The sequence below is a fragment of the Aythya marila genome (genome assembly GCF_965140915.1).
Source record: "Aythya marila genome assembly, chromosome: 20".
Taxonomy (NCBI): Eukaryota; Metazoa; Chordata; class Aves; order Anseriformes; family Anatidae; genus Aythya; species Aythya marila.
Window position 1 is genome coordinate 3,457,986 of NC_139061.1, and position 24,400 is coordinate 3,482,385.

Genomic DNA, 24,400 nt, shown 5'->3' on the forward strand with positions numbered 1-24,400 from the left:
GCAGGAAGTATTTCCATTCTCACAAAAACTCTGCAAACTGAAGTGTTCTGCTGCATCCTTTGGGCCATCTACAACCCAGAGACTCATAAAAAGCACACGTAGCTGCTGTGCTGGAAAACAGCAGTGCCACAATGGTCACATCGTGCAGTAGAGAGACCGACCGTCTTCTGAGCCTTAAGTCACAGGCAGCCAGTTTTGACAGGTTTTATTACTTCATACTGAGTATTGTGATGTATGGAGTTTTCTTACAGACCTTATTACTGCATTCAAGTTTTATTTTTTAAGGACAAATTACTTTCTAGCGCCTTTATGAAAAATAAGTAAATATCCAGTAGACCTAAAACAAAGAAAGCAAAGTGCCCGTGTTCTAAGTATTTTAAGGTTTTTATTGAAACCAATTCACCAACTTAACTGCTTGCAAGGGGGATACTCATACACAGGACTGGTGTGTGATAGGAATCTCAGACCAACAGCTCATGCTATGGAGCAGCAGTCTGAAGCCACTAACCCTATAGGTTCTCATCCAAAAATCCATCTATATCAAAGGGAATCTCCCCTTTGATTCCAATGACCATTGGCTCAGGCCTCTAATCATTAATCTGCTCTTGCAGGATTAGTGACTGTTCAAGACAGAACATGCAGGAACAGATTCTGCCCCAAATCTGCACCCTCAATGGGTGTAACTGTGAGCGCACTGACATTACTGCAGACCCGCACCAGCCCAGCTGAACAGGACTTGGTTCATTATATTCGAACCACCATAAGCTGAACATCTGTGGGAAGCAGATTTTCTTTCCCTGCTGCTCTGTGAGGAGCTACAGACAGAGAGCAGGAGGGCGTCTGACCTCCATATGCCTTCCGCGTGTGCCCGCATCTCATTCCACAACAAGCGCACTGAATATTAAGGATTAACTATATCAAATCCTGCTAAGAGCATCTAATGATTAAGACAATTAAAATCGGACTCCCAGTCGTCTCTAGATGCCACCTGTAAAGCTGATTAAATCAAGATTGATTCAGTGCCCTTCTGCATTTATTGGAACGCATCAAGTCACTCCTCCTTGGGAGGAAGGCTGCCAAAGGTCCCTTCCTCCAAAGGAGAGGAAACAGAATGGAGAAGGGGGAACACCACCACCAGAATGAAACAGAAAGGGAAAAAACACAGCTAGAAGACCCAGAACAAAACCTATTCCTGCTTGCATGATGGCAGAGTGGCTTATGAAAGGGACGTGTGAACTGAATATAAGTCCTACACAAATAGTTGATCCACAACCCTATCAGAAAACATTTGGGTTTTGGATATGCAGTAGGCATTAGAAGCAAATATGCAAAGTCTCACAAAAGCATCAGTGTCCGTGAGGAAGGGGATTTAAACAGAGCTGTGTGACTGACACGCAGGCCATTGCAAACACCCCATGTTAGTGATGGGAAGGGAGGAGAGGTAGAAAATGAGCGTGCTCAGCTGCAGCGATCCCTTTGCACAGCTTCTCTGGTGGTTGTTGCAGTGGTTATACCCCAGCTATGCTGCCCACACGTCTCCCACCCCAGCAGAGCTGAGCCCCAGCCCCAGCCCCAGCCCCGCTGTGCTCCCCCCAAGCAGGCCGCCACCAGCAGGCTTCACCAGCCCGTGCAGCTCTGCGCTGCTCAGGAGGCTCCCAGGTTCCCTGCTGCTGCTGCACAGGAGTTCAGGGCTGCTGGTGGGGGAACACAGCACCGCACACTTCACAGGGATAAACCTTATCAGAGAAGTGGCACAGGAGCTTCGCCAACTGTGAGATAACGTACTGTGAGGCTTTGGCCCCTTCCTGCACTGCAGACACCTGCCTGAAGCTGTTAGATTCACCATGTATAAGGCAGCAATGTTACAGAAGCCTTCCATAACCAATTCCCTATCAACCTTCCAAACACACTTTGCAGCAACCCGTTTCTCTGTCCTAAATTAATGAGCCATTAACACTCATTAGTGGTTTCTCTTCCATGCAGCCCCTGAAAACACACTTGTTTTCCTCAGGTATCTGATGACTCCTCAAGCAGAGGACTGCCGTGTGTCCGCGGGTGCTGTGCTGTTACTGCTGGCTGCTAAATAAGCTGTGGATGCTGTGGCAGTCAGAGGCACCTGATTTTAAGGCACATTCCTCAACACCTTGCCCTCTCAGTTCCCCTAGGGATTAAAGCTGCTGTGGGCACTACACCGAGGCCCGCTAAGATAAAGCCAGGCCTAATCAAACCTTACAGGCCCCACAATGCATTTTTCAGCAGCGATTGCTGGCCTAACTGGAGGAATGGCCATTGGTGCTTGCAGCCCGGATTTAATTGGGGGCTCAGATGAGAGCTGACATCGCTGAGCACGCCATGAGGCCTGCAGCAAAGTGGCAAAAACAAACGTTTGCTAGAAATAATAGCAGCCCCCGGCCCCATGGTGTGGGGTCTCTTCTCTCAATTTGCCAGTGCACAACACCCCAAGTTAATATTAATAAAGAAGCACAAAGCCTTTGAATAGACAAGAATTAGCTCCTTATGTCTGTGCCAGTCAATGTGCCGCTCCGGACACCACAGTCCCATTTCTTTTGTTTCAGACAAAACAGTAGTTTAGTGTCTTTCATATTTATTTGAGAGTGAGAATTAATGGATCGGTACAAAGGCAGGCAGCCCCAGCACCCTTCCTCACAGCTTAATGAAAAAAAAGCCTACACTGAAGCAGTGCCAAACCATCAGCAATTACCTAAGAATAACCTGTCCAAGCTTCCTCTTATTACCTAGGTGTGAATTCCTCATTCAAGGACACCTTCCCTTTCTGTTTTATTGCAAAATAAACCTTGAGGCAATAGAAATGACTTCTTATTGCTATGCCTGCAGACAATTTACTCCAACAAAAGCCTGAGAAACTTGAGGGGGCAAACAACTGATTTCCAAGTCAATTTACCAAGATGTTGCTATTAATCCTGCTGCAGATGAATAAAAACATTCAGCTAAGATTTCCCACTGGGGAAGGTAGCAGCAAGGCACGAATCCTACAGAGGAGCTAAGGTGGTGATGAGATTTACACTCCTTTGGCAGAATTCATGCGGGTATAGCTTGTTAAAGATGATGGGGTCTAGATGTATGCAAAGAAACATTTCCATATAGAATTGCTGAGTCTCTGAAACTAGAAGCAGCCCCCAGAATACAGCTGCACCTCTACAAAACAAATCAGAAGACAAAAAGAACTTTTCACCTCTCTCCCAGAAGCCTCAAAGCATGATCCAACCCTGATTAAAAAAAAAAAAAAAAAAAAAAAAAAAAAGCCATCTGGTTTTCATAGGAACCCTCTTATTTGTGAAGAGGGAGGTGGGACGGAGCCCACAGAGTCCTAGCTGTCCATCCCTTCTGTTGGCCTCCTCACCTTCTGCGATGTGGGGGGTGATGGATCACATTCAGGTTGGGGCGTCAGCTCTGAATACCCCAAAACCTCTGATCACACGCCCCACCTAGAGTGAGCTCTAGCATCCAGCACCTTCATCAGCAAACCCATCCCAGCTCCTGCCCGGATGAAGCAAAGCTCATCTCAGCACAGCAGCGACTACAGCAGGACGTAACCAGCCCCGGCCGATTTGGAAGGAGAAGCCACGAGCTGTGGCTCACGGGCACGTGGCTGAGCCAACACCATGAGCCGTGACCGCCCCAATAACCAGCACAGCTCAGGTTTCCAGACCCCTCACTGCAACTTATTTAGTGTAACTAGCACGCTGAGCCAGTCGTCCAGTGCTCTTTAACAGTGCTGCAGCCTGCTTTGCTTTGATTTTTAGCGAACAGCATCATACAGTGTTTACGAAGAGGATGTTAAACCAGCAAATACTAACAGTGCTGAACATTTGTTTCTCATCAGAAATAACGGTAATTCCGTCAAGTGTAACCATCACAATACAGTTTGTAAGCAATAATACTGAAAAATAGTTTTGATAGCCACAGACGTGCCCAAATATGATATTTGGGTCATAGATATTGGCATCTGCCCATTCACAAAGATGGGATTAATCTGCAAAATTCAGGATCTAGACTGGGTTCAGACTGGATGCATTGAAATGTTGCAGAAAATGAAACAGGTTTGGGTTTTTCTGCCTCTAGCAGAGAAGTCCCAGTGCTGCCCAGCTCTGGCTGTGTATATATATTTTTTCCCCACCCCCTACCTTTTTGCCAACATTCTTTAACCAAGGAAGAGATTTAAGAACATTAAAAAGCATTGCAAGCTGAATGCCAGAACCAGCTGATGGGTTAATGCAGCATAAAGAGGGAAGACTTTCTTCTCTAAGTTACTCCAGCACTGCTCTGAGCAGAGAAAAACATGCTGAAATGTGAAAACTTCCCTTCCCAGCAGCTTCACCTGCTCCACCAGCTGGGAGGGCTGAGGGGACCCATTCATCACAGCTCCTTCTCTCTCTCCACTTCACATCTCCAGGCAAAAGCAGACTTTTCCAGGAGGGAGGGGAAGATATATGAGCTTTTTAAGAAACGAGAAATCCAAACGCTATGTTGAGCCCTTCACAGTGACCCCCAAAGGTGTGAAGATTTTCACAGAAACTCCTCGTGCACACAGGGCTGAGGGTAGTAACTCAGTTTGGCTGAAGCATGGGAAAGAAGCCAATGCATTTGTGGGAAACCTTCTCCTGAGGCAGCTAGAGATGAATTTTCAGTCTGGTTTTAAGGAAAATAGTCACCACAAAGCAGCAGAACTTATTTTTTTCCATTGTTCCAGCCTTACAGAAGAGAAAAGGAGGGGGATAGTCAGCATGGCCACTGCTCCTTCAACCCAATGTTTTCCAGCAATCCGTGCCAGGTGCTTCTCTCCCACTGACTTTCAGTGGAAATGCCCATTCAGCTCTACCTTGCACCAAAATAAACAAATAAGAAATGCTCACACCTACAACCAGCCAGCACACCCAACACAAAATAGCACCACAAAAAGCCCTCAGACCTCATGGGAGCTCGAGAGTGCCAGGTCAGGTAGGAGGCAAATTTCCACACTGAGAAAGCTCTAAGAGACAAGCCGTGAGCTGATAAGAAACTGGGGATTCTGAACAATAGTTTCCAGGACAAAACTCAAATACACAGCCAATTTTTCCTCACGTGCTATGACTATACATATATATATATATACACATATATATATATATACACACATATATATATATACACATATATATATATATACACATATATATATATATACACATATATATATATATATATATACACATATATACACACATATATATATATATATTATATATATATTTTTTTTACTTCAGATGTGAGTTGCCATGGAAGGGTTTAACAAGGTACATCTCCACTGCCTGGAAAAGGAAGAGAGACAAGAGACGGATGAGAGGCTCTTGACTTTCTACAGAATATGAACAGAGCACTAGGGGAAAGAGAAAGAAGAAATCAAAGCACCTTCGTGTATTCCCCAGTAAGAATAAAAGAAAGCACACAGTGCTTCTGCAGACAAGGCTTATCAGCTTATGGAAAGGTAGGAGTAACAAGAGGTGAAGCTTTCCAATATTCACTTGCCTCTAACAGCTTTCTGACAACTCTCAGATACAGTTGAGGAGTGAACATCTTTTCATCTGGAAGGCAACCAAGGCATGTGGTCTTTCTGAGGTAGCCCTATGTTTCAACAGGCAGGAGATGCTGGGAGCCAGCTGCCTGTACACTGTTGCATTTCAATTCTACACTTCGATAGCCCTATGTTTTCCTTTGCAACTGTATTTCAAGTTTTGGAGACTTCTTTCCACAAGGTATCAAGTCAAGTGGAGCAACATTGCAGCTCTGTATTTATAATCCAAAACACACTGCATACCTACATCAAGCTGCTTTACTCAGTTGGTCTACCAAACACTTAAGAACACGGAAAAGTCCCTTTTGGCATGCATTTCTGGCAAAAAGCAGGTAAACGGAGAGTCAACACAAGTTCAGAAAAATCCAGTACCCTCTAGAGTTTGCCAGCCTCTGGCATCAGGCAAACCCTGACAGCCCCCTTCCTTCATGCAGCGTTCAAAGACCCGATGTACAGTCTGTGCCTTCAGGGGACCCTCCCATCCAGCAGCCACCCAGTATATCACGAGGACACGTTCATGGGTGGTGACAAAACAGGGAGGTAAAGCAGAAAAAGCCCTTGTCACCATTCTCATTAAACACAAAAGAATTATTTTCAGCCTCCCCATCTCTGCCGTTGCCCCCTCTGTGTGTTAAAAAGGCCCCAGTGCTGTGGCATCAGGGAAAGCACTGGGTGCTGACTGCAGATCTCCAGATGTAGCAGCCCTCAGGCTGGCAGTTACCTCCTCCTGAGGATGCTGGCTTATCACTGCCATGAATTAACTGCAGCGAGGCACTGAGAGGCCAAAAGGCTGCCACCCGTAATGCAAAGCTACCTAAAGCTAACAGCACTCGCACTTCTCACAGAAATATCTGAAGTTGGCAGCTGTGGCTGAAAAAGACAAAGAACTCAGGCAAGTATATATCACAAACCTGCAAAGAAAACATGAAACTGTTTTATCACAGCTAAGTCTTGAACAGTTTGAGCTTCTTTTCTGTTACATTAAAGTTTAATTTCCCAGAATAGGGCATCACGCACCGATGAAACTCATCTTCCTGGAATTTGCGTTCAAATATGTTTTGAATATTTGCAGGCCAGCAAAACAACAGTGAGGATGGGGCAGAACTCCATCGTCTCATTGTGGCCCAGACCTGATTAATCCCAGGAAGGGTAATGAAAACCAATCTTCCGGGCCATCTACCACCAGATTCTTTGGCTGCAGCTATCCTTGAAGTTTATGTCAGTGCCTGTGACGGTTAGGATTTCAGTGATGAGGACACGTGGCTCTAATAGAAAAAGGTCATTTTAACAGGAAAAAATAAATAATATTTTTCTCTTAGGGTTCCCCCCCCAAAAGCTGATTCCTGTTACTGTCTGTGCTGTGGCTGGGCCCCACAGCCAGCATAGGTGCAGCCACCCTCAAAGAGAAGCAAAAAGGCAAAACAATGAGGTTTTGGGGTGTACCCTTCTCTCATCACTTTAGATTTTTGTTGGAAAGGAGAAGAGCAGGAAGCAGCAAGAGACTGGCCAGGCCTTCAGAGAGATTTACAGGAGGAAGAGTGGTTATAGGCCAGGCACACACACAGCAGGAGCTCTTAGAAGGATACAGAGGCCAGAAAATGATGCTGGGGTGACACCAGGGTGATGCTACAAGCCCTGTCACAGCACCCACTAGGTTAACAGCCCCACCCTGCTCTGTTCTCACCTTCCAGGTGGGAATGGCTCCGTGCAGTGACTTTCGGCAGCTCAGCAGCTCCTGCAAAGCCCCCGTGCACCATCCCAAGGCACAGGACCAACCACCACTCCAACAGCACTAGCAGTGCGGGTGTCTCAGGAGCTACAGACCACCACCACACCCTCCTTCCTGAAACTTCTTTTACCATACACCCATTTTTCCAGGAATATTATATATATTAAGAAATCTCGGGCTAAGGTCAAATGGTTTAGGTCTGGATTTTGCCTGCACTCGGCTGGCTTTGCTGAACATCTATCATGCTGATGGAGGGGTGTAGCTGAACAAGGCACAAAGAAGCTGCAGCAAACAAGCGCTGCATTCAGCTTAACAGCTCATCACACCCCAATGCTGCTCTCTGTGACAACTCTTACTGCAACACACGCGCTGTGTTCACTGGGATGCCTCTGTGCAAAGCCTCAGAACGGGAAGACAGGCCTGGGATCTGTTCCTTCAGCCTTTTCTGAAGTTAACTCCACAATGCACGTGCAATTATAAATTCGGCTTGAAGCGCCTTGAGAGATTCACTAGTGGTAGCTAAATAGTCAGTTTATTTCTCAATCACAGCTAGGTTCTAAGAGGGGAAGAAAAGGGAAAAATACAGGAATGGATCTGGGAAACAACTTCAGAATAAGCAGATAAGCCTTATCCTAAAAATTTCCATTGGCAGTTTGAGCTTGCCCCTAGCAAACAGAGGTAAGGAGCTTTTATTATCTTTGATTTGGATGCTAAATTAAGAAATAACTCTAATGTAAAAAACCACTAGGAGCAAGTCCCCAGCTGAGAAAAATGGTGATGTTCCACTCCTTACAACACTGTATTACGCAACAGGATCTGGAATTCAACCCATGATCTCATGTGGTGACTGGCCCCTCAATCAACACTTTGCAGTACCTGCTAAAACAAGTTTAAAATAAACAAAAAACCACGTAGTTTGCTAGACAGAATAGGAGGTGACGTATACCCTTATCTGTCACTGAAAGAAGAGGAAGCTCAGCTGAAGAAATCCATGAGCAAAGCAGAGCCCCTGACATGTAATAACAAAGCACAGCCAAGGTTGCTCAGCAGTGAGCAGGATCTTTGCATGGAAGTCCTCTGCAGAGGTCGTGCCTGAAGCAGAGCTCTCAGTGGAGGGTGTTTGTGGGACAAGCACGTGTCCCAGCACAAAAGAAAATTAATAGAGGTGGGGTATTTTTTTGTTGTTGTTGTTTGAATAACTTATACGTCTGCATTACTTAAAAGACACAGCACTGTGTGGTGACCCTCACTTTTGCGATATCATTATCACAGACTAATTTGTCATAGCATACCAAAGCAAATAGTCCAGTATTATCCCATATAACAAAAGCTTTTCTGCTTCTGCCAAGTCCTATGTATTTTTGGGATTGATGCAAACAGCAAAATTACCATGGATGTGGGCAGTGGTCTGGATTATTGTGGGACAAGAGCATGATAAATCTCACACAGATGCCAGCAACTTCCTCAAAAGGAAAAAGTTTCCAGTGTAATATACCAAACATACAAGTACTTCCTCCTGATGTTCTACCCCCAGGACTAAAAGGAAAGACAATCCCAATTGAAATGAAAGTCCTTACACACAAAACTTGCAAGTTGAATGTTTTCTAAAATGTACCTAATAAAAAAAAACAACCCAGCAGTCAAAGAAACCACAAGAAGTGCTACACAAGATGTACTACAAACTTTTTTGAAGTTAGCTGTGCTGCATAATGGCAGTCTGTATAGCTTATGCATACACTGGATATAGAGATCAGTGGATAGTGAAGCACGTGCATGCATGTCTAGGTAAATCATTATCCACACCCTGGTGCTTCAAATGATTCTGTTGAAACAAAGGCACTAATTAGAGATAATTAGCACAGAACAAGTTACCTTAATTGTCTGGTTCTCATTCATGCATTGTCACAGGCCAGAAGCAATCACTACAGGACAGTGTCTAAGAAGGTCAAGAGTGAGGTTCCTGTTTGTTTAATTATTACCAGCTCCTCGTTAATGGATGTAAAGGCACGCATACACAGTGCCCTCTCTGAATGTCCTGCAGTTGTATGGAGAGTATGCCACAGCACAACATCTTGTGAGTGGCTAAAAACCATTGTCAGCTAAATCTGCCCAAACTTGGGCTGGGGGCTATGCATCTTAGTAATCTCGTGCTTCTGGTCCAATCACAGAGCAATCACACATATACAAACAAGCAAGACAGGAGGCAGTACCTGTCAGCTCTGAACACCAGAGGATCCATCCATCTCACCCACTCTACAACTTGCCCATTTTGCACATGAAGCGGGAGAGACAGGCCATTGATTTGATCCATGCTCGAGATCTTACAAAACAAGGAATTTCACATCCTATTGAACACTAGTACCACTGGGCCTTTGCCTTTAAAGCTGGTCATAACCTGGGTCAGCTCATGCCCAGCAGGATCGAGTCCTTACCTTCTTTTGAACCAGTGGTGACAGCAGCTGCAGTCGTCCCCGACGCTCGTCCCACGGGGCTGGAGTGCTTCCCTGCCCTGCCAGGGATTTTAAGTCCACTTGGCTTCAACATATTTGCTGCCTCTTGTATGTCAGACTAGTATCTCCAGGGTTTCAAATGCTGTCCTGGTGTCACCGTTCAGGCTTCTCGATGATGGACCTTCTCTTCCATCGTCACAGACCTGTGGGAAAAGAGAATAAAGAAATCAGAGAATGTGTGGGAGGGTATCAAACAGGCTTCCAGAAAACTGCGCAGCTCTGGTCACATCCCTGTGAGAATCAGGCGAGTAGGCTGATTTTTTTTAATCCAAAAGGGTGATAACTTCTTTTGTCTCACTTTAACATTGTGTTCTTTTCCTTAACCTTGTTGTCCCACTTTAACCCTGGAGACACAGATCAAAGCAGAAACCTCACAGAACCACAAGTATTTAAATTCTGCTTCAGATTCAAGCAACTAAAATTGTTGACTTGGTTTAGATTTCAGAGTCTCATCCATTAGCCAAGACCTAGTTCTGCTGCTCTGTCAAAGCAGCGTAAGAGCCTCCAAAGGCACCTTACAACTCCTTGACACTAGACCTTTGTTGCATGGTCCCCATTTTCACAGAACTTCAGGGCAGCCTTCCCAAACTGATAGGAGGAAAAGGGAAGAGGCTAGTGTTCATGACTGGGCTTTCAGCTCCTTTAAGGATAAACCTAAAACCTTGTTACAGAAAGTAAGGACTTAGAAAACAAGCATTTCCCTCTGCCATTCCCTTCCCAGTAAGCAAATGGAATAAGACCTCAAAATGCACATAGCATTAATAAGCACACAACTCCTCAAGCAAAAAGTTGGGTGATGAAAAAAAGGAAAAAAAAATAATAAAAATAAAGGAAATGACTAGGCTACTGAAAAATGAAAAAACACATTCCTAAAAAGGATAAAGAAAAACAATCACAAAATTGAAACTATCAGCAAAAAGGAAGTTCAGGTTCCCTGACTAAGCAGGCTGAAACATGGACAGAAGAAGGCGGCACAGAAAAGGGAGCTGGGGCAGCAGCAAAAGCAGAGGGAATTGCAAGGAGAGAGCACAGGGAGCAGCCCGAAGGCAGGGGACACCCAGGCCTGCTGCCTAGGCCAAGGAAGGAGGCAGACCCATGCATGCAGCTTCTGAGACATTGCTGACGTAGCAAGGACTTGCAGATGCTGTGAGGGGGGTTTGCAATAGCAGGGCCGGGAAGTGATTAAGGCATGAGTAAGGACTTCAGGGCAGGCCGGGTCTGAGCGAGGGGGCTGGCAGGGCTCCAGGGAAAGCTGCAGGCAGACACAGGGGAGGAGAAACCACAAGGAGAATTCCAAAACTATTCCTGAGCGCTCACAAAACCGAGACACCAGAGTGTTTCTGCAATAACAGTCATGTAGCAGCAGCTTGAAGAGACAAAGAAGGGAAGAATCAGGAGTAGAGAGACCAGGGAGGGACCCTGTGCAAAAACCCAAGGGATCAGGCCCCATCTCTTCCTCATGCCCCCCACAATGGACGTTCAAAACCTGGGGTGGCTTCAGGCACCTCCAGACTGCACCAACTTGGGAATATTCAGCTTACACAGGAATCAGGGCTGCTTGGGTGCTGAGAGGATCCAAACAGATCAGAAACAACGGCCAAGAGCAAGCAGCTTGTGTTAAGGAAGATGCCACTGAGCCAGCCAGGCCCAGGTGCTGCCACAGAGCTGCACACGAGGCTGCCTGCAGTCCCCAGCTCAATTTAGTATGAAATAAGGAGATAAATATGTAACAGAACCTGGGGGTGAGAAGCTCTGATCGTTATGAAGGGTGATGTGCTCTACCAAGAGATCTCGCCCACCTCCACCACCTCTGACTGAAGGTATTGCTCTCTTCACAATACAGCCTCACCCCTGCTTTACACATCTCATTGCCTCATAACCTTCCAGTTATGGGGTTTGGTGCTGTGTTTGGAGTAAGAAGGCTAGGGATGCTGCATCTCCCACATTCAACTAGCCCCTAGTTTTATCCACAGCCAGGAATATAGATGGGGGGAAGGATAGAACAGCTGTAGGGAAGAAATTTAATCAGGAAAGTGAGACAGGAATAAAAAAAAAAAAATCTTAGTTTTTGCAGCCTTTTAGAGGAAGAGCCTTAACACATTAGTTTTGTAGCACACAAACTTTAGGAAGATAGTGAATTTAGCTGTTCCTCTATTCTACTCCTTTTCTATGAAGAGATGGGAACTTGATTCAGTTCATTCTCCCTCCATCCGTCATCATCCCTGACGTCCCTGATTATCCCAGCTGGCCACACAAGTCACCGGATATTGTTCTGCTCCTTCTCAGGATGACTGGATTTTATTTTTATGCAAGGGGGAGAGAAATAAGAGGAAGTGCATTCCCACGGCATGAAAAATTCTGCCAGAAACGTTTAAGCAAACACATTTGCTTTCAACAGACTGATGCTGAAAAACAAATGAACTCCACAGGCTGCTAATTACACCACCCTCCGAGCAGAGAGCCTCTTTTATTCCACCATACAGTCACCACGATAGTGCACGTCTGTACTCACTGGGGCTCCATGCCACACACCAAATTCAAGGAGCATCCGAAGCGTCAGCCTGCATCGCACCCAATACCCTGGGCCTGGTTATGCTCAATGCCTGTCGGTTCAGACAGAGTATCGGTTTGTAGGAGTCTGATGTGGGTTAAATGTGGTTAACTCACACGTCTAGAAGTTGCCTTCCAATCTCCAGTAGCTGTAGCCAGGAAACAGGGTATGTAGGTTATGAGGTACACCTGCATGCTCACACTATCACACAGGGAAATGAGGATGGACATTTTCCAGTCTACACACACTGCTATGCACAGATATTCCCTCTCCAGCCCTATTTCTCTCCACACACACTTCTACACATAAATATATGAGCAGATTTTCAGGAAGCCATGAAATCTGGGCATGGGGCTCTTCCAAATTACACTGTTAGCTCATCTTCACCACCCAGGGCAGCGCTGCCCCCAGCCAGCCAAGTCCCACAGTGCAGCTTTCAGGCTGCAGAAATATCCTAGGCCTGGGACGTAGGCCAGTACCTCCACAGGGCACTGTCCTGCTCCATTAGAGACTACAACTTGCTCTGAGCTCCTGGATTATATCCACAGCATCCCACCAGGCTCTGTTAATGGTATCCTGAAAGATCTGCCTCCAGCAGCAGAAGCTGAGCACACACAAATGCACTGATGCACATGACATAAGCAACAAGCCGTCTTTTCTTCCCTATTCCTTACATTACCAACAGAAGCCCTAAGTTTACTATTCCAATATAACTTCATGGAAATGGGACTTTCTCCTGACACAAGGTTAAAAAAAGCCAACTGTTCCTGTGGAGACTCCAGGGCCGTCAGCTCAGCTTACGCTGTTTTTCTTCATCTTCTTCAAAGATGAGGCGGACTACAAAGATCTTCTAGATCTGTGCTAGATTCTTCCTACAATCTTTTCATACCAGGATGAATGGCTCTGTGTGTTCCCACAACCAAGAAAAACATCCCAGGAATGCACAATATGAAAGCCTGCTTCAAATGACCAAAACATTCTGTTCCCCATCCTTCCATCAGAAAAGGGGACAGCCAAATCTGAGTCACCTAGGCTCAGATTCAAACTGGAGAACAGCTCTCAGCTAAGTACAGGAAGGCCTCAAGAAAATACCTTTCACCAGAAGTAATATGTCTGGATACATAAAGTCTCCACAAAACCGGCCAGCATCAGGACAGCACACAAAAACAGAAAAGCAATTGGAGGTTTTTAGACATCAACTACTCCTCAAATAGGGTAGAGGAATAACAAAACAGGGGTTAGAAGCAAAAGCCTTTGTCAGTTTTGGCAATAGTTTGTCCATAATTTCTCTCCTTCATCTATCCCTCCTACCCTCAACGAGGCACACGGATATCTCCTTGCCACATGCAATACCATCCAATTCAAGATGGGAAACCAACAAAGCATGCCCCAGATTCAATGCACTCCCTAAAAGGAAACCCTCATGGGCAAATGACAGCCTAAGGATCTGTTCACCTCACCATATTGAATGAAACAACTGCAAAACACAGGAACAAGTTTCCAGACACCAGTCTGAGTTGGCCTGAATCCCATCCTGTGCCTGGTGCTTCCTTCTGGATGGATCCAGAAGTGTTTGCCCAACACAAAACCCTAGGCGAGGCACTGGGGCTCCGTTCTGAAAGCAGGCCCACGTGGAGCTCAGACTGACTGTAGGTGAGCACTGCTTAAATAGATGAGTGTTTACAACATTTTGTAGAGAAATATGGAGTTGTTTTTTTAATTAAATATTTGGCCAAAAGCCTAAGTGCCAAAATTTAGGTTTCTAATTTTCTAAATTTGTAAGATTTCACTTACTGCATATGAATTTAAGTTTTCAGTCAGTCACACAGACACCTTGTCAGGACCAGGACCCATAAAAAAGATGAAATACCTAGTTAGCAGACTGAAGGAAAGCAAGGTTGTCACACCGCATGGAGGGTTAATGACAGGCAAAGACACTGCAGAGCAGCAGTAAAACACTTTTGCTTAAAAACAATCTTGACTCATGCTCAATCCTGAATCAGTGTCTTAAAATACAGCTATTTGGACAGAAAAAGGCTTGCACAATAACGTCTTCCTGTTTTTACCTACTCCCATCTAAGATAGTATTTTGTGATGCAATTGTTTGTGCCCTCATTTAAAACACTAAGCCAGCTTTCCTCATGCATGCTGAGGATGAGGAACACCAGGGTTTTCACATGCAGCCCTACGGGAGCACGTCTGCAAGTAGAGAGAACACAAGAAGAGTTTCAGCCATTTCCAGGGCTACTATAAAATGACGTGGTGGTGTGGCTGAATTTACAGAGACCCTTACATTAATAAGGGACACAAAGATTGGAAAGTCCAGGAATTCTGTCCGCAGCTGCTCTGACAATGTAATAACAGCGACTCCATATGGAGAAATGGAAACTGTATTTTATGATTACAAGGTAAATCCCCATCCTCTACAGGAAGGAAAAACAATCCCACATGCTGCCACACAATGCGTAGCGGAGTCCAACAGCACTCTGGTTTGGACTCATCCTTTGCACGTATATTCAGGAGAGTTAAACAAAGGGACCTAGTTTTCTGCCCAGGTTCTGGCTTAGTATTTCAAAAAAGAGTACAAAGCCTTCAATACATTTCTGGGTTTGATCACAGCATTACTGGTTGTAGAAACCTTCAGCATCAGCCACTGTGAATATTGAAAACAGTATCCGGAGCCCAACATATCCCTGAAAACCAACTGCTGCAGACAGATTGGGTCTGCTGATAACTGCAGGAGCTCTTCATGCACTCCAACAATAAGCACACAAGATAAAGGCAAAAAGCTTTCTGTGTCAGTTTGCATTCATTTATTAGACCTTATAAAATAAAGCTCTGCTGGCCTGAAGGCACTGGTACCTTATATTAAGTTATATAAAGTTATTTCATTTCTTGTTTCTGAGCATTTTGGTTGCATCCATTTCATGTCTTCATGCTTTTCTGCACACCATTCCCCTGAGAAGAGTGAGATGTAACAAAGCTCAAGCTCCTAGAGTGGTTACTCAAGGACACGTTACTGCCCAACTGACTGTATGCCACAGGCAAGTGTGGGCTAAGATTTGGTGCCCTAGGCTCACGACCCTGACAGCACAGGCCAGGCTGCAGAGACAGGCTGGGGATTTAAGAAGAGAAATATGCCTTGAAAGCAAAATCCAAAGGCCAGGACTTAAACCATTCACTCTTCTGCAAAAAGGACAGGAAATGAATCCAGTCAACATAGAGATGATGATCTGATAAAGCCAAAGTGCAGCTTTGCTAGTAGGGAAAAAGCTTATGCTGAGAAGAAAGGGCAATTTTTATCTTTTAATTCCTTAAGATGCTCCACCTGATCGAAGGTAATCATCCCATCCCTTCTCACTTTCCTGATTAGTTACTCTTCTGACAAGCAATCAGCAAACTATTTCTGAAGCACATGTCAGATTAGGATTAAATCCTTTCATTTAATTGAAGCATAGAGGAAATAAGAGACCTCATTCTTAATTAAGGTCGGACTCCTCTCCCAAGAAAACATTTCCTTCTCCCTTAGAGGAACCAATCAGAGCACTTCAGGAACAAAATCAGTGCACTGCCATCAGTTACATACTGGGAAAAAAAACAAGGGATCCCAGTACCCTCTGCCAGCCATCAGTTTTTCTGCTTACAGTTTAAGAACTCACACGGGTTCCTCATCCAGAAAGCTCTGCTGTCACTATGCAGTTTCCCGTACATCTCCCAAAGATTAACCTCTAAAAAAGCCTGTGCTGAGTTTTCTTCCTCACTCAGATTTTATAATAATTTGCACAGAACACAAAGGGAAAGCCTAGAGGCCTTTTATTTAAAGCCCTAAAACCAGTTCCAACCGTTAGGAGAGACTCACTCAATTATTTTGGCATAAAACAAAGGCTATTAAAGGAAGAACGCACAAAAGCACCCCCTGCATTCTATAACTAAAAACCACAATGTAAAACCTGAGGCAAAGTGGGAGAAAACAAAGGACACTGAAGGAAGGCATCCTAAACAAAGTGGGGAGTAATTATGGGCTTGCTGATGAGCTCACACTCCCCACGCTGGCAAAACGCCTACTGAAGAGTGATACTGTAGATAGCAACAATTCTGAACTAATTGCAGAGCAAAACTATCCCTGATTTATGGGAAAAAAATCCCAGGGAAGGGCTTGGAACTAAATGGGTTTCTGCTCCCTGGCATTAAGCCCTGGAGGCAGGGGACAGTGTCCCTGCAGAAATCAACAGGGGCATGACACCAAAACTGCACAGCTCCCATGGGAGGGGAACAGAAAAGACATGGAGATTTCAGAACTGTTACCCTCCAAGGACAGACTTGGTAACAGACCCATTCAGATTTGATCCAGGAGCTACTCTACTCAGCGGAAAGGTTCCCATGCAATTCAAGGGGCTTCATCAAAATCCAAGTTCTCTACGCACAGGCAGTGTTTGTTATCTGACATAAGCAGTGTCTGGGAGGAAAAAAAAAGACAAAACCAGAAGAGCAGACAGTGCAAGGAAGGCAATGACACATGATAAACATAGTCCATTATAATAGCTTGGCATTTTACTACCAGAGAAACCATTTCTGCAATTAAATATGAGCCCTACTGTAACTCAGCCCTGCCACGCACCCTTCGCGAAGCTGCAGAAGGAGCTGAACTTTTGGAATTTCCTGGCTGTTGAGTCCTTGATTTAATGCAGCATTAAAGTTCACCCTGGCACTTCATCTATTATTCACAGGAACTTGGCTTTACACACAGAGTTTGATTTGTGCACTTCGGTAATCTAACCTCTGCCCAGGACTTTGATTATGAAACAAAACCAGGCCCAGGTCTCTCCCTCCCTGATTTCTCCCCCTTTTTTATGACCTGCACCTGCAAGCAAGTTTTATTTTTTTGCAGGCCAGCCCTGGTTTGTACAGTGCAACTGAAAGGCTGGTGCAACAAAGAGCTGAAAATAGAAAGCAGCCAGTCTTGCTAGTTCCTTCTTTCCCTGCGCACACTGAAGTTCTTTGAAACTGAAATTTTGTTTTCCTTTTCATCGTGGTGTTATGACAGCCTGTCTGATGGCAGCGTTGCTGTACCAGTTTTGACCAAATTATCGGCAAGTTTAAAGAAAACAGAGAAAATAGGAGCAGAGCACAACATTTCTGGTGTGACAGACAGCATTCCCCTTGGGACATGCTGTGCTTACCACCAAATACTCTGCTGTGCTCCACTGATGCTGCCCCAGATGTTCATATTCCCCCACAAACACACCTCAAGTGCATGGTGTTAATGCAGTGACACATTTAATGCCCTTCAGCATGCAGAGGAGACCTGGTTGTTGTAGCAAGAACAAGAGCAAAGCCCTGCCCCAGGGCGCTGCTACTGTAGGTGCAACATTTATTATGGTAGTCCTCCCAGAAGAGCCCCAAAAAGCAAAAATTGGCCCTGTCACTACACAGGGTGGGGAAACTTCAGGCAGGGATGAAGGCTGGGAAGGAGTCCATCCTGCACCTGATGCAAACCCTTTCCTTTAGTTATAAAGCTACCTTACAAGGCTTTAATTCCTGCAGTTCTGTGGTGTTAGTTTTAGCCTCTGCTGGCTGGATTTTGGTAGGCCAGATTTATTCAAGCCTACTTTCTGCCCAAGTACCTACTCTGCCCTTTGTGCAACACCGACTCTTCCAATGCATCCAACACCCATGAGATGGCTTTGAGCTTTCTCGGCCCTCACCATGCCATTTTGAAAGAGCAAAGCTCTCTTTTGAGAGGTCCTGAGATGACACTCACCATTTTCTCATTCATCTCAACAGACCTTCTCTAGACCTGCATCACTTGAAGTCAGTCTGTTATAAACACAGGCACCCAAAATGCAGCCTGCATCCCAGATGATGTCTCACCAGGCCTCAGACAGTTTGTGCCACACACTGAAAGCTAACAGTCTCCTTCCTTCAAACACAGCAACTGTTCCCAAAAGCAGAAGGAACAACTAACCCATCCTCACACTGTGACCCTTGACAGTAAGCTGGTGCAGCAGGAGGTGTGATAGAAAGGAAATACAAAGCATTGCCTGGTGGACGACATGCAGCACTGACAGCCAGGGCTCCCCTTCTCTTCTGCCAGAGGGGTTAGCAGGCTCCTTGAAATACAAAGGGTGACAACAACAGTACCAAGCTTGTAACCAGAAGAGCTACACCACTGATACATAGAGGGATCTGAAGTCACCAAACCAAAGATGCTATGGAGAAGCCAAACCCTTCTTTCCCTCTGAAGCACCGTGTAAGCCCCGTTTCCTCCACTTGCACTCAAGCATCCTGCTTGCCATTGAGCACCCCCACTTTCCATCACTGTGTAGTTCCCTGCAGCACCCTTCTCCTCCTCCCTGCTTGTTCACCAGCCCACCCTCAGCCTCCCACTGAAGGAGGTGACCCCCAGCCACATGCACTAATTGTTGATTTCACCTGAGCATCTACAAATACTGCAGCTTCCCTGTGCCACAGCTGACACCAGCACAGCTACGCAACTCCCCCCAAAACCAGTGGTGGAGACAGGGAGGCCAGGAACCTATAACGTTTGCATTACTCAGAGTTTCCTCCTTTACCACCCAGAACCCCAACAGAAAGGCACTAGGAGTTTAGACAGCTCACAAACTACTTAACACAAGTGGAAACACATCTCTTATTCAAATTGTGTCCCTATGAATGACCTCAAATCATAATCACTTTGGCAAGTTGGATCAAGTAGCATCCTTATCAGTCACGTTACACTATCACCTTCTGCCTTGTGGTTCCTTTCTCCTGCACCTTGCGATTTGCCTCGCAGAGGCAGCCACTTACTTCAGATCATACCACACAGAGAGAAGGTGATCCTACAGCTCAATGCCTTCGGGTACTGAGCCACACACACGAACCACAGCAGCACCATAGGATGTACAGCAGTGTGTGAGGGATGGATGCCAGCAGCCAAAAGGAACGGGGCTGGCTAGATGGATCAGTGCTAAAATGGGATCTAACCTGTCTCGAGATGAAATACAGGGGGCACCCAGGCTGGATACAGGTAGGCAGGACAGACAGAGCAGCTCCTGGGTCCTGCAGCACCGCACGCTCTGCTTGGAGCTCCACAGAGCCACCACACACCTCCAGCTGCTCCTCCACTGCTTACAGAAATGGGTTGTTTACATACCACAAGGGTCGTTCATCTCCCCTCTAATGCAAGCAAGACCACAAGCATGATTTTCCAAGGAGGCCAAGATATAATCTTATCTAGCCAAGCAAGCACAGAGCGGTTGCAGGCAACAGCCTGAGTATGCTGTAATGCAGAGCGTTGTCACCACGTCTCTAATGCAGACTGATCCGGTCTTAAACAAAAAGGAAGATCAAGAACTGAGCTGTCACCTCTTCTAGCAAGGCAATAGATAAGTTTCTGCCACCCTAAGGCAGGAACTATCATAGCGTTGTACAAACCTGAACCATATCATCTCCCAAAAGCACCCATCTGACTGACATTGCCACGTTAGCGTGCTGGAAGTGCTCCCACACCCTCCTACTGCCGAGCCAACGTGTTTGGGAGGGGGGGATTCAGAGATAAGGGGGGCCAAGGGAAGAAACATGCTTGAAAATGCTTCAGATGCATCAAGATTAAGCTCACAAGAGGCACTGCCAGTATCCTTTACTGGAACACATACACATTTAAATATAGATTTTTTCCTATGCAACAGATTTAGCAAGTTCAAAAAGCTCCTTCATACATCCCAGTAAAAGCCTACGCAAATAGACATGTAAAAGATGAACTGGATAAGGCAAAACATCACCTTCCCATCTCAGCAGCGCACTCCACACAAACCTGCCCCTTCAGCAGACATCCGAGTAGCCTCTCTGCAAGAGGCCAGCAGCAGTCACACAAGAGCTCTAATTCCAGCAATCCAGCAGCCTTTGCTCCTTTGGGCTGTTACACACACACAAGGCTGCAAACACAAGAAACAGAGCATGCTTCCCATGTCTTCTCTCAAGTACAGACCTACTTTCTTATTCCTGATTTAGATGCTCACAACACCCAACATTATATTCCTCCAGAGAGCAAATAAACTGCCACATTGCGGTGGTTTAATCTCGGGGATTCAGAGATCTCTTCCTCCATGCTCTTGGTCAAGGTATTTCTCATCATGCTTCAAGGGGAATGCACAGGCAGTGCAGCCTACAAGGCACTACGATTCCATCTCATATTGGGCACCTGGATCTGGGAAGTACTGACAGCATGGGACTAAGCAGGCTCACTTGAGCAGAAGACATGATGAAGCACAAAAAGGCAGAAGCATGCTATCATTCCAGGCTGGGAAATACTTGTGCCCTATTGTAAAACGTTATATCTCCATTAGGAATGGTGGTGGATTGATCACCAGCTAGAACATCCCAAGTTTTCCAGCTGGGAAGCACACATCCAGAGAAATAGAAGTACTTCCTCAAGGTTACAGATTGACCTACTCCAGTTTGCATGTCAAGGACCTCGGTGTTATAAAACAAATAGTTATAAGCTAAATATAGCAAAGGAGCAGGCTTTAATCACCAGGACAGGCTTCATGCAGGGGGCCGACAAGAGCCAATGAGGCAGTATCGCACACAGGCAAATATGAGGCTAAAAAACCCACAAAATATGTCTCATGATGCAGCTGCCTCCCCGTATCTTCCAAGAGAGGCCTCCTCTCCTAGGGAGGTTTGTCTCAGCAGCCAGGGGATGTGCCTGCAGGTCACGAAGGGGAGGGTTTGCAAGGGATGGGAAAGCGCAGTTTGTTTCAGCAGGCAGCTGCCGGGGATTGCTGAAGAGTTTCCAGCACTAATTGGCGGACACAGAAGTTTTCAGAGCATGATGCAACAAACAAAGGGGAGATGAGCATGTCAAAGAGAGAAGAAGAACAGATCAGCCAGAGAAAGCCTCTGTCGGTGATTATGGCAGAAGCATGTGCACTGGCTTGGAAGCCTTCTCCCAGACACGTTGCGAAAGAAGTTGTGCTGGTTGCGTTGACTAAACACCTTGGTACAGGTCCTTTGTACAAACAGCAGTGACAATGACAGCAACCTAAAAGGGAAAGATGCACACTCCACAGCTCCAGCTACAACGTTACTTCAGGCTGAGCTAGACTGTCCACAGAGGCTGTAAAACCTCCCTCAATGCCCACAACAAAGAAATACATATAAATATACACACACACATACATACAAACAACTTCAAACCCCTATCCTGAATGCCAGCAATGAAGACCCGGAACAGACAGATGGATGATTACCTCTCAATGTTTCTGCCACCCCAAAGTTTTGTGAATTCCTTCCCTAGTATCCCTACACAAGTTGTTCGCTAAAAGAAAACAGCATTCCTTTTGACCAAGAGCTCTGGCACCAGCAATATATATATTTTTTTTGTCTTATCTTTAAATGAGTTGAGTGGGGAAGCACAGCTGAAAAGCACCTAAGCTCCAAGGTCCAAAATATTCAAAATACCCAACATCCACAGAGCTTTTCATTCACAGTCTTCAAAGGAGGTGAGAATTACACCACCTATTTTGCACCTGGGACAAATTGATACAGAGATGGAAAAGATTTTCCCCAAGATCACTCAAAAAACTGCATCAGCAGAGATGAACGCAGCTCTGTTGGACACCATTCTCTCTTAGCATCCAGCACATCAAAAGACTTGGGAAGTCTTTCTGAAGTGTTAGTTTACAGACACAGAGTATAAATACATTTTAAAAATAATCAGTTGACTTTCCCAGGCACAAGCGGGGTCATCGAGAGAGCCAACATTAGAGTTCAGAACATTAACTCTGCAAACAAAACAAGCAAACTGCAAGCTCCCTTTGTGCTTCAGCACAGATAGGGATGGGGAGAAGGGGACGTACTGCTGGCTCAACCCCCAGAAAAACATTTCCCTAGCCTCTACCACGTCTCCCTACAACCACTTAGGCAGGTAAGGCTTAGCATAATAAAAATACATCACTGAATGGAAAGTAGCAAGCAATTTCAGCTCTGATCCAAGTCAACACTGTATTTCATTGCATCACTCTGAAGTAAAATAAAAATTGAAACTGCGATAACAAAACACGACAATGCTTCGTTTTATTTCTTCACACATCTTTCTTTGCTTATGCTCTTGCTGAAACAGCCACAGCTTATTTTATAGACACTCATTTAGAAAGACAAAAAGAGTGCCACAGCATGGGAACGGGCTCCAGAAAGCCTGATGCAGAAATACTGCCTTTTTTCCTTTTTAAATGAGGTTTCTTTGTTTTTTTCAGGAATAGCAGTAAGTATTACTTTGAGGTGCCAGACTCAAAGTCACATGCAATGAAGTCATTTTTCCCACTGGTAGCTACAGCAAGAGCCACTGCACAGTAATAAGAGCAAGAAATTAAAGCCGAATATGAAGGAAGCAAATTTGATTTGCCCCATTTATCACCACAGCTAACAAAGTACAACACAGAAACATGGCATGTGGGGTACCCTCAGCTGAGCACAAGGAAATGCTTTGAGAGCGTGGTGGTACGGCAGAGAGAGCCTTTGTGCAGCAATGCACTGAGTGGCTGCTGCGTTTGTCAGCACCAGCCACAAGGATGAGAGCTTTGAGGTGGGACAGAGAAGACAGAGCATGGAGAAGGCAGCATTAGAGAAGGACTCGGGAACACCATGTCCAATTCCTTTCTCCTACCCGTGCTTCTCAAGTGACCTCTGACAGTCCTTCTCCTTCATTCAGCGACTGACCTCATTGGGCTGGTTTAGGAAACTGACCAGTACTACAAAGCCCCAGTCTTACTGGGGTCCCCCATTCCCAGTAACATCAGCCAAGGTGCTCTCCTAACCAACCAAGACCCAAAACTCTGTTGTGGATATCAGGAGAGCAGTGATAACAGAACAAGAGAGACATTGCTGGCCGTCTAACTCAGCATCAGAGCACTAGAAAACATTTTCTTGGCCCATCTCAGCAACTTCCCTGATTGTTCTTGTGCTCAGAGCCCTTGGGAGATGGAGGGGAGAACAGGTCACAAGACACTTATAAATCATATTTATGAAAAAAATAGCTATCACTGTAGCTGCTCTCTGAGCTAAGTCTATACCGGTTTCTACCAGAGGTTAGCAACAAGTCGTGCTGGGGTCGAGCTACCCATTCCTGGGCTTTCCCAGAGCTTTGGAAGCCAGCACATAAACCTCGCCACGCATTGTGCACGCTCCGCAAAGCGGCACCGACAGCATGCAGCCGGGGGATGGAGTCTGCCTTATATATCGGCTTTGTCATAATCCTGATGAGGACAAAAAAAGAGAGGTTTATTCATTTCCGCCTGAGTTTCAAGTACAGAGGAGGCGTCTTCATAATTAAAAACAGCAACCTCAAGGAGGAGGTGGAATCCATGCCCTTACCCATTTTATCCAGCCAGTAACACAAGGGAAGAAGAACTGGGGCGCACACCCTTACACAGCCACATCCCTCAGCACTGGAAAATCCCCCTCTGGGTTCTTCATCGTTTCTTCTGCCAATGCAAGAGCACAAGCAGAAAGAGGAAACACACCGGGAACCGCTACTTGCTGGCATAAATTACGGCAGCCTCCAAGGCCAGAGGCAGTGGGAAGTCAGAGAAGCACATCCCAACCCTCGGCCTCAGCAGATAATCCAGTCCATACGTACCCCAAGAGCATCCCTTAAAACACACAGTTTTTCCCCATAATTGAAGGCAGGCCCCCACACGAGCACTCCTGAGATGATAAACTGGATCCAGCACCGCTTCTCCCTGACATGCCTGTAGTGGCCAGTGCTAACATTTCAACTCGTGGCTTGTCTCAGAGCCATGTTTTGAAACCCTGTGCTCTCAGTGATTTCTGGCACGCAGCGACACCTCTTCATGAGAGCACAGCCGCTCGGTGCAGACCCACTCCTGGCAGGCTCTAACAGCAGGCAGGTAATCCCTTGGAGCGACCCAAGTTCAAGAACAAGCCAGGCAGCTGTGCCGTGCACCACAACACCAGCAGTGACCAGGGGGGACTGATGGGGCTGCTGATTACAGGGC

General features: G+C 45.8%; 1 protein-coding gene across 1 annotated transcript in view; it reads right to left on the reverse strand.

Annotated features, from left to right (window-relative positions):
- CLIP2 (CAP-Gly domain containing linker protein 2) overlaps nucleotides 1–24,400 on the reverse strand; it is an 80,326-nt gene that overhangs the window by 54,737 nt on the left and 1,189 nt on the right. The window contains exon 2 of the mRNA XM_082776616.1: nucleotides 9,755–9,975. Within this exon, the coding sequence (XP_082632742.1) occupies nucleotides 9,755–9,866 (112 nt within the window). The 5' untranslated portion in view covers nucleotides 9,867–9,975. The remainder of the gene's footprint in view (nucleotides 1–9,754; nucleotides 9,976–24,400) is intronic.